The following is a 10,484-nucleotide window of genomic DNA, read 5'->3' as shown; positions in this document are numbered from 1 at the left end:
GCAGTGAAGTGAATGAGGTCAGCTTTACCGTAACACTGAGAACACATCATCAACTTACATATGGAATTAAACAGGGCCAGTGTGAGATCACAGGAGGCACAAGGGCACAAAACAGGTCTTTGAGAACTATTTTACCACTCTAACAAAGGATCAGTGAAAGTAGGTCTTCAGAAAATGTTGTTCATCCTCTTCAGGACATCCTCTTCAACATACTTTTCATGCCATGTTAATTGCATTTTAGATAATTGTTCATAAAACTACTAAAACATTATAGCAAATGTGTAAAACTTATTTTAAAGTGTAGATATAAAAGAACAATGTTCACCATTTCAACTCTAGTTGTGGAATCTAAAATGAAATTATTATATCTGCATATCAAAAAACATTTCACAGCCTAATGTAAAAAAAATCATTACGGAGCAGTTCGATTTCTGAAAACTCATTTTTTATATTAAAATGTATTTATTCAAATATAATGCACATTGATAACAACACATCACAATATTAAAAATAATAAATCGCTTTTCTGCATTCGAGATGAGGGATTTTGAGTAACGTGTCAGGAATGAAACTATATTACAGCTCTCTAAACAAACGCAGTCTTTTGAAATGAAACTGAATGCATCAAGCAGAGGGAAACCTCTGTGTTTTGACAGTTTCAGTCATGTCTCTGTCAATATTTAACTACTGTAATCACAGTAGATTATCTGTGAGTGTGAGATTTTCTCTGCATCATTGAATCCACCCCAGATTAACGTCTCTGACGGCGCTCTGGCACTCTCTCTATACTGCATATTGGACTTTGTATGACAACTAGCTATAGAGAGCTCACTGTGTGGCACATGTAGACGGTAAAGCAGTTGCTTTCCTTTAAAGTAAAATAAAACAGTATTTGGTATATGTAATAACAAAACATCAAAAAAAAATTGAAATTAAGTTGGGCGTTTAGTTTCCATGTAAACGATAACTGCACAACATGTAATACAGTATACAGTTACAGAAAATGACAATGAATATGTTTTTGGTTTAATTACAATCTATATGAGTAGACTGAACACATGCAGACCAAACATCCTCAACTGACTTGAGTTCAACCGGCATAAAATCTGTTTCACAACCTCAGTGCTTCAAATCATCTACAGAACAATTGACATTATTAATTAATACAAATGCAGAATGTAACTCCATATGAATGAAAACTTGCATTATGTCGTTTCACCACAGTAAATGTCCCACCTCTCTCTAAGCGCTGGCGGACTGATGTGCAATGAGACGCTCTCCTTGAGTTGTGTGGTGTTGGTCCATCTTTGATCTTGACGCCAAGGCCTCCTCTTCCAGCTGTTATGAAAGGCAATCACATTGATTAAAAAGAGCTCATATTATAGCTCTTTTTAATCCCTATGTTTTTTAATTACAGTTCTACATGACCTTTTTAGAATGAAAGTGCCCAAATTATGCTATTTTAAAGGTTTCTCAGGGTAACACTTTATAATAACGTTCAGTTGCAAGTCATTTCTAAATGGTTAGTTAATGATGAACTAATCATTTACATAACATTAGCAAGTGATATACCAACATTTTATGTATGTTTTGTAAATTTCGTTACAAGTCATTTACAAGTGATTCGTAAATGATTAACTAATTATTTACGAAACATGACTATGCGTTCATAAATGATTAATAAGTGATATGTTAATTATTGTTTGTATGTTTTGTAGATTCAGTTATAAGTCATTTACAACTGATTAGTAAATGATTAACTAATCATTTACAAAACATGAATATGCGTTTCATAAATGTTTAATAAATGATGTTACAACTGAACATTATTATAAGTGTTACCGTTTCTCATTTTGTTGTGGAGGCCTCAAACAATAGATTTATATGCATTAAAAGTGAAAAAATAAATAAATTCTCATAATAAACATTGCACATCACCTCATCTCAAAGAGTCTGAAACCGCTTTGTTTGAAGATTCAGGGTACGGTTACATGACAGCTATGTACTAAAAACAAAAAAGTTTTTCCTTTGCTTTTTCCACGATGACAATGTTGTTAAAACGATCTCCGTTCACACGGATCCGCGAAAATTACTAAAAATGCTGTATTCTGCTGCCAGGCCAGTAGTTGGCGATGTCGCTTTGCAAAGAAACAAATAAACTGAACACATAATACACACGTGCATGTTTCCGTTTTCACAAATTCACATTTTTGTAGTTTACATGGAGATAATAACGGTATTGTTTTCAAAAACTAGCACTTTGAAAGGCTGACAAAATGTATAAATGCATGCATTGTAAGAAGCTTTGAATAAAACCACCTGCTTTATTCTGCCTTAAATGCATAAATGTAAAGAGCTCTGAACCCTGCAAAATCATTTCCATAATCAGTCCATAGAAAATCCCTCGGAAAATGATTTTGGTTTTACACACAGCAGGTTAATTCAGCGGAGTCGCCTGCATGAATATTCAGAGTTGTACCTGCTCTCTGATGTAGTTTTGAGCACAGGGTCCGATGCCTCTTAATTGGAGACCCACAATAAAGCACCACACAGACAGTCCAGCCTCCAGCACAGTAAACGCAGCACAGGTGAACCACAGAGCAAGGGTTGTGTCCTGGACGAGAAACAAGTTCAGCCTTCATATGCAAGATTCTCAATTCAAGCATTTACACTGGAGCTTAGACATTTGCAATAATTAACATTTTATAAATGTTTTTGAAAAAAAGTCATCTTTGTTCATCAAGAACATTTATTAGATCAAAAATACAGTAAAACAGCAATACTGTGATGTATTATTACATTTTAAAATAAATGCTCTCTATATGAATATATTTTAAAGGGGTCATATAAAGCTAATATGATTCTTTAGGGTCTAAATTAAAAGTTTGTAATATACTTTAATTAAAAATTCTCATTAGTATTGTTAGAAAACACTCATTTTACCTGGTCAAAAACAGCTCTGTTTTCAGCACGCCGTTTAAGTGCATGTGTCTTTAAATGATAATGAGCTTTGCTCACCCCACCCCTCTGTTCTGTGCGTACACTGTTTGTAACACAATAACACAATAACCATAACGCGTTGTTCATTATAAACATGGGATTATGAATTATATTGAGAACGTCATACATAGAAAACATGCCATAATGTACCCTGAGTGTAAAAATAGCCGCATTCATCGTGAAGTGTGCAAGCGATTTGCAAAGATTAATATAAAGATTAATATAAAGGTTAATAAAACGTTATTTTGCGATTTGCAAAGATTAATATAGCCTAAAGGTTAATAAAACGTTACACTCACTTCAGTTCTTCTGGAGGTGCAGCAGGAACACGAATAGTTGGTACCGATCCTTTTTTCAGGAGCAGCTTCTTAACAAAACCAGCTTTATACTGTGTGTGAAATGATTTGCGCAAACATGAAAGCATTGACGTTGATCGTGGGGAATATTCCCTTCGAAAACAAACTCAGCCACTGCGTCTTCAGCGGTTCGGATTTAGGAACATCAAAATGACTGCTGTGTTCATTATTACACCCAAGAACAGAACACCACAATCGCTTAGATGCCATTCTGCTCATAGACAGTGCTCCAGTGTATCAACAATGACTGCACGGACTATGATTGACAGCTCGCTCACGAGCGAGGGCGGGTCTGTGTTGAAACCATAGGGTTGAAACGCTGCTGTCAATCAACAATCGTGGGAGGGGCAAAATCGAACGGCTTGATTTGAGATGGGGGAAAACATATAAGAAGATAAAAAAAAAAAAAACACTGAATGGATTTTTATCATTTTATGATGGTTGTGTACAGGCACTGCCAACACACATTTCAGTACAATCAACTTGTAAAAGTGCATGTACCATTATATGACCCCTTTAAAATGTAATTTCTTCCTGTGATGGTAAAGCTGAATTTTCAAGCATCATTATTCCAGTTTTCAGTGTCACGTGATCTTTCAGAAATCATTGTAATATGCTGATGTGTATATACAGATGTAGGGTAAACGTACCTATTAAGCTCACCAAAATCTACATTGAGACATTTTTAGTGCACAAGATATTGGTTTTAGTACAAGAAGTTATTTTAAAATAAAATATTAATCTCTCACACTATAATATTTCATTTTATTTTAAATGACAAAAGTATTTCAATTAAGATGTACATCATTAAATATAAAAAGTCTGGCTGTGCTTAATGGGTACATTTTGTACCCTTTAAGCACACCCCTGTTCCCAATAAGCTCACAACAAGTTTTATTAAAAAATCTTGTTTATTTTAAACAACCTTTTTAAGGAATAATTGAAAAAAGTTTTATTTGAAGGTACAGAGTCAATCACAAAAAAACAGAACACTAAAATCAAGCAACAAGGCATTCAATTTGATCAGGTAGCCTATCCTATTCATAGTGATGTGTCATTCAAACTCATTGCAACATCTAGACTAGTCCACGTTCAGCTATGTAACCCATATTGAAAAATCAAATAACAAAACAAACCAATGTGCTCCTTAAAGGGATACTCCACTTTTTTTGGAAATTGGCTCATTTTACAACTCCCCCAGAGTTAAACAGTTGAGTTTTACCGTTTTCGAATCCATTCAGCCGATCTCCGGGTCTGGCGGTACCACTTTTAGCATAGCTTAGCATAATGAATTGAACCGGACAAGACCATTAGCATCTCTCTCAAAAAAATGACCAAAGAGTTTCGATATTTTTCCTATTTAAAACTCGACTCTTCTGTAGTTACATCGTGTAATAAGACCGACGGAAAATGTAAAGTTTAAATTTTCTAGGCTGATATGGCTAGGAACTATACTCTCAAAATCGCACCTTTTCATTTTCCGTCCGTCTTAGTACACGATGTAACTACAGAAGAGTCAAGTTTTAAATAGGAAAAATATCGAAACTCTTTGGTAATTTTTTTGAGAGAGATGCTAATGGTCTTGTCCGGTTCAATTCATTATGCTAAGCTATGCTAAAAGTGGTACCGCCAGACCCGGAGATCGGCTGAATGGATTCGAAAACGGTAAAACTCAACTGTTTAACTCTGGGGGAGTTGTAAAATGAGCTTATTTCCAAAAAAAGTGGAGTATCCCTTTAACTCTCTGGGTCAGAGATTTCCTGTCTACTCCAAACTTCTTGGACAGATACGACAGGTTTCTGATGGCTCCTTCTTTGTATGACATGCCTCTTTCATCTTTGGGCATACACTATAGTTTCGTCTAGCTTTTGTCGTCTTAAGACTGTGAAAATAAGTTTATTAATCATTTTTTTGAAGATTAACATAGTGACAACCATCAGTTAATATTTAAATTCTGATTATTAAGTATTTACATAGACGTTTAATGTGGGTGAGCTTAAAGGGAGCACACACTGTGCTTAATTGGAGCAAAAACATTTTTTAATTAATAAATATTAAATAAAAATTTAAAGGAAAATATTTAGCTAAATTAATAATCTAGGTAATGTATTAAGTTTATACCAATTTTAATATGAACAACTATTATAGACAATATCTATGAAATTATGCTTTTTCTAATTGATGTCACACTGAAGCTGTGTGATTGTCATAGTAGTGCACCCTTTAAGCTCACCTAACAATAATATGAATTCTTTAAAAATTACAGCAGTTTAAAACCACAGACTATCAATAAAATGTAAAATTATAATATTATGGATTTAAAAGTACAAGCCATTAATTCCTGTGAAGTAATATATTAATGTAGCACACAATCTTATACAGCTAGTAAGCTAGCTATGTTCGTAGCATCTGGGCTATGTTGCTAAAACTATCTTTTAGATCTAACTGTAATTATTTCCCACATCCAGGTTCCAGGTTATAATATTCAAAAGTCTAAACATTAATCTCTTAATTTTGCAATAAGAAGATGTACTTCTTCAAAATAAAGGCTTAAACATATAAAAAATGCACATCTGAGGGGCTCCTCTTCTGGTGAAAGTTTTCAGACAGCTTTGAAAATAGCCGCCAGACAGTGTGAACACATAGACACACATATCTCAGTGTGCAATGGTCTGATTGGTTTAAAATTACAGGAGGTATATAGTAACAAACACATCAATTGGTTAATACATCAAATAGGATAATACATTGCTGTTTCTTTTTATAATCTGAGCTCCAAGATGGTAGTGTGCTTAATGGGTACTTGAGCTTAATAGGTACGTTTACCCTATTTCTAAGAATATTTTCGCTGTAGTTTTAAGAAATTTTCCAGTGGAAAGACTCACATAGATGCGAGTGGCATCAAAAGGGCAGTTGACGATAACCAGAGAACGTGCATTGTTGGTGGAATTGCATCCTTTCATGAGGCCACTCCCGTCGGTTGAAATAGTCAGACTGATAGCCAAAATCAACCCCAATAAACATGCCAGCGTGAGCAGGGTGTTCAGAAAGGAACTCACTAACAGACCGATGTGCTGCAGGAAGCAGAAGAACAGAGCCGTGTTAATGACACCATAAAATCAAAATGGACAATTCTTGCTTTATTATGGAATATCACTCTTTTTTTTTCTTTTTTTTTTATCTGCCCTCGGAATCAAAATAACTTCCCCTTCCTCTTGCAGTGACATCTATGATGTTGTTGTATCTGCTGGCATTAAAAAAGCTGTTTACATTTTTTCTTGTTAGAGAAGCCGTTTCACTCGGATATACAGTAAGACACAGACAGACTACAGTGATGGTGAGATCAGGTCATACCTGTTATCAGACTCCTCGTGCATACAAAAATCTCACTGGATTATTACAATTAATGGCAAAATGAATGTTTGAAAATGTAAACTGATATTTCCCACTGACACATTATATCAAAATTAATAAATAACTGGCTTAAACCCATTTTATTGGGGTGAAAAAACTAACGTGCCTAAGAATTTGCACAGTACTGTATGTCACAATTAAGACTTATCGCAACTTCTGTTTCATGCTGACTATAAATAATACAGGGAAAGAACATAGTATTTTTGTAGTGGTATACAGAACAATCGCGATAAGGCCTTAGAAACATAATACTAAAACAGAGAAAAGGTTACTTACTAGTTTTGAGTAGGTAATATTCCTCGACACCAATATTGCAACAATTCCACTTGCGATGCTCTGAGAAAAACATAATTTTAAAACGTTTGAGGACATAAGTGGAATTTTAGGGTGCTTTCACACATGGTTTGATTACGTGAATCGAACCAGAGTTCGATTGCTTTTTTATGTTAGATGCAATTAATCGTGATTAATCGATTCAACAGCACTAATTACATGATTTGGGTCCTAACCGTGGTCGGCTTGCGTCATCAAAGCAGCACCTGTTCACCCCAGTTATATGGTAATGACAAAATGGCAAATCAGCCAAATGCATACTGTAGTTGCTCGCCTCACTTTAAAATTCAGATTTTTTAACACATGGTTTTGTTTTCAAAGCGTCAGCAAGTAATGGCACTTGCGTCTATCTGCCACGAATGTACTAAAGAACGTGGGAGTCCAGCAGAATTGAGACATGCATTCTCTGCTTGCAGTGCGTGTTTTCTTGTCAAGAAAAGAAGGGAGAACACACACAAACACACAGTTTTATCAAATCATAGCCTACGTCATCAATAGCGGTTCACCTCCGTGAGTTAGTACAATTGCGTTCTTATCAGCAGCGAACCGTACCAGAGATGACACGAACCGTACCCCAGACCACCCTTTTTATTCAGACCCGGGTGCATGTGCGCACCTGATTTCTGAGAGTGTGTTCACACTTGTCAGGTTTGGTTCGATTCGATTAAAACGAACTCTGGTGCGATTGCTCTTTTAGTACGGTTAATTTGAATAAGTGTGAACGCTGCCATACGAACCCTGGTGCAAAGCCAAACAAGTGGTGTTTGGTTTCAGCAAAACCACTGAAATACGAACGCAACATGGGCCAAAGACATGTAAATGAACCAAAAACAGGACATGATGTCACAAGATGCGACCCTAAAAAGGATTTTCTGTTTTTTCTCATCATATTCACGATGTTGCCCATCACAGTTTGATACAAGCATCAGAACCTCATCTCCTCACAGCAGATCTTTATATTTGTGTGTGTGGCAACGGAGGGATTCCTGTCGCTGTTTTGACTCCTTTACACATTTTATAAGCTCTACACGAGTTCTCAGCTTCATATGTGCTGACCAGGCATTGTTCTGGATGTTTGACAAGTTCCGTCGCAAAATATAGGCTGTGTCATAAAAACAGCTTTTTTTGTTTTGTATTTTTAGGTTCGGTGTTAAAAAATTACAGTGTTAATGCTAATCGAACCAGGACTAAATGTGTCATTTTCTTTTTTGGTCCACTCCAGACCAAAATAACCGAATTACAAGTGTGAACACACTCTGAAAGCAGCGTTCACATCATCAAATGAAGTGAACTGCAACATCAATCGAACCCGCGAGCGTACCAAAAGTGCTAGTGTGAAAGCACCCTTTCATTTTCTGGCTATGTGGGAAAACGTAGAAATGTTAAAACTGCTCAGGAAGCCTAACAAATTGAATGTGTTAAATATATGTAAAAACAGCATATGCAGAGTTCATTTGGGTGAACAAGAAAACCACAGCACACCCAAATTATAAGCAGTAGATGTGACATGATGTGACTATGCCCTTTTTGAGGGAATATTCTCAGGATTCAGACTCACTGGGAGTTTAGGAGCTACAGATGGGACAAACATAAGCGTAATCACTCACCAGCAGTCCTGAGGAGACGGAGATGATGTTTGATACGGTATACTCCGTTGAGATCTCATTGCTAGGTTTGGATACGTGGCGTAACACGCTGCCATGAAGAATAGCGCTCAGGATGAAATTAACATGACCAATGACGATGAGCGTCAATCCTTTCTTCATCAGCCGCCCAGGACCCTTCTGCTTGTCTACATTAATATAGTGTACTTTCACACAGTGCTCTCACACTTACAAATGTCATTGCATTAGATAGCCTACACAAATACTGCTACGTTTAGTAAACATTTTGCCATGATTTTTAACTAGTTGACCAGTGCTTTTGTGCTTATTATTTCAAGGAAAGATACTAGTTTTGATATTTTATATTCTAATGCACTAGCATACATTTTGTTTCAATAAAATTTATATAAATATATATATATATAATATTTTTGCAATATATATTAACTGATTTTTTTATATAGTTCATAATGTTTATAGTTGTGTTCATTTATAGCGTGACACACACAAATGACATTTGTGTCTACTACTACATGAAACTGCGCTGATTTAGGCCTACTTTCGCAGGATTTAGTATAAAATAATGTGTCTAAGGGTTCATCCAGCTGCTGAATATTCTTTTTTACAGTGAATAAAAAACGCGAAAAATTTAAATATTACAACAGACATGGCGAGAACAAATAACTGATTGTCGGAGGCTTTCCTCTCTGGAAACCCTCTTTTTATGTCTTCAGTTAACCTATAAATCAACTATAATTCTCGTACGTGCAATAAAAAAGAAAGAAATTAGTCACTTACCGAAATCACACATATCTGTAATTATGTATTTGAGCTCTTAGTTAAAGAAAAACTTCATGGATATAAAACGCAGGTTCCTCCCTTCATGCTCGACGACGTCACGCGCGGTCGCGCGCCTCACCTGTGCAGCGGAAGTGGGAGGAGCCAGAATACAAAGGTCATTCAATGCGAATTCAGAAAAGCACAAATAAAACCTCAGACATTATTGACCTATATTTAATTTTTTTCTCTCTTTAATCCTCTGTAACTCTCTTAATTTTAATTATTAAATTTTGCAAGTAAAAAAATAAAATTGCTGGATTACTGCATTTTGAAATGGCTAATCAATATATAATACTATATAACGTATGCTTTTTTTTCTTTTTTTTTGCATTGCTTTGCATTGCACTTTTCTAGCTTTTCCTTATGTTCACGTGGATTCTTCGATGCACCTCTTATGGCTGTTACAGTCAGACTGTATTACCACTTAATCCACGAATATCCAAATATATGCAGTATTTAGTTTCACGAGGTTCACTGTAGCACTCAAACACTGTCTGGCATCTGTCTGCCCATGCCAACTATTCAAACAATGACAGCGCTGATCTACTGAGACGCACAAAACAATACCAGTGTCCAAAGTCCTGACATATTCCAGCGACACACCCACATTATCAGATTCAGCACTAAGCAAATATTAGAGTAAAGACAAGTGAAAGCAATGCAACGGCATATCAGCAAAACAAGATAGAGATTAATATCAGAATATTGGAAAATGAAGAGAAAATTTACAGAAAACATAACATTTTATTGTCAGATGATATCAGAACGTCACATATTTTAATGGTCTTGCATTAAATTGATCAAAGCGTCGAAACCCACAGTTTACTCAGGAAATAATTTGCTAAAATGTACTTTTCACGATTAAGAGATTTCAAAATAACTTTTTAATAGTGTTAACTTTATATAAAAAAGTCTCTTTAATAGAATCTACAGTGAT

At 35.5% G+C, this 10,484-nt stretch overlaps 1 protein-coding gene across 2 annotated transcripts; it reads right to left on the bottom strand.

Annotated features, from left to right (window-relative positions):
* Positions 1-427: 427 nt before the first annotated feature.
* Positions 428-9,632, bottom strand: krtcap3 (keratinocyte associated protein 3). Of its 2 annotated transcripts, XM_081347809.1 has the most exons (7): positions 9,506-9,611; positions 8,711-8,895; positions 7,047-7,106; positions 6,242-6,430; positions 2,480-2,614; positions 1,237-1,338; positions 450-1,136 (listed from the first exon to the last, which is right to left on the bottom strand). In XM_081347809.1, exons 1-6 carry the CDS (start codon positions 9,516-9,518, stop codon positions 1,243-1,245), a joined length of 678 nt encoding a protein of 225 aa, XP_081203935.1. In that variant the 5' UTR covers positions 9,519-9,611; the 3' UTR covers positions 450-1,136; positions 1,237-1,242. The 2 variants fall into 2 exon arrangements, with proteins under 2 accessions (XP_081203934.1, XP_081203935.1); XM_081347808.1 differs by having other exon boundaries at positions 428-1,338; positions 9,506-9,632.
* Positions 9,633-10,484: the final 852 nt, after the last annotated feature.

The sequence above is a fragment of the Scardinius erythrophthalmus genome, assembly GCF_964197995.2.
Source record: "Scardinius erythrophthalmus genome assembly, chromosome: 19".
Lineage (NCBI taxonomy): Eukaryota > Metazoa > Chordata > Actinopteri > Cypriniformes > Leuciscidae > Scardinius > Scardinius erythrophthalmus.
This window is presented reverse-complemented; position numbering and strand designations above follow the sequence as displayed.

Bases quoted from the DNA above. Each gene is read 5' to 3' on its own strand.
- krtcap3 (XM_081347808.1), bottom strand. The intron at 6,431-7,046 runs GTAAGTAACCTT...TGCTTCCTGCAG, and splicing joins ATATTACCTACTCAAAACTA to CACATCGGTCTGTTAGTGAG. The intron at 2,615-6,241 runs GTGAGTCTTTCC...TTTCTCGTCCAG, and splicing joins TTGATGCCACTCGCATCTAT to GACACAACCCTTGCTCTGTG.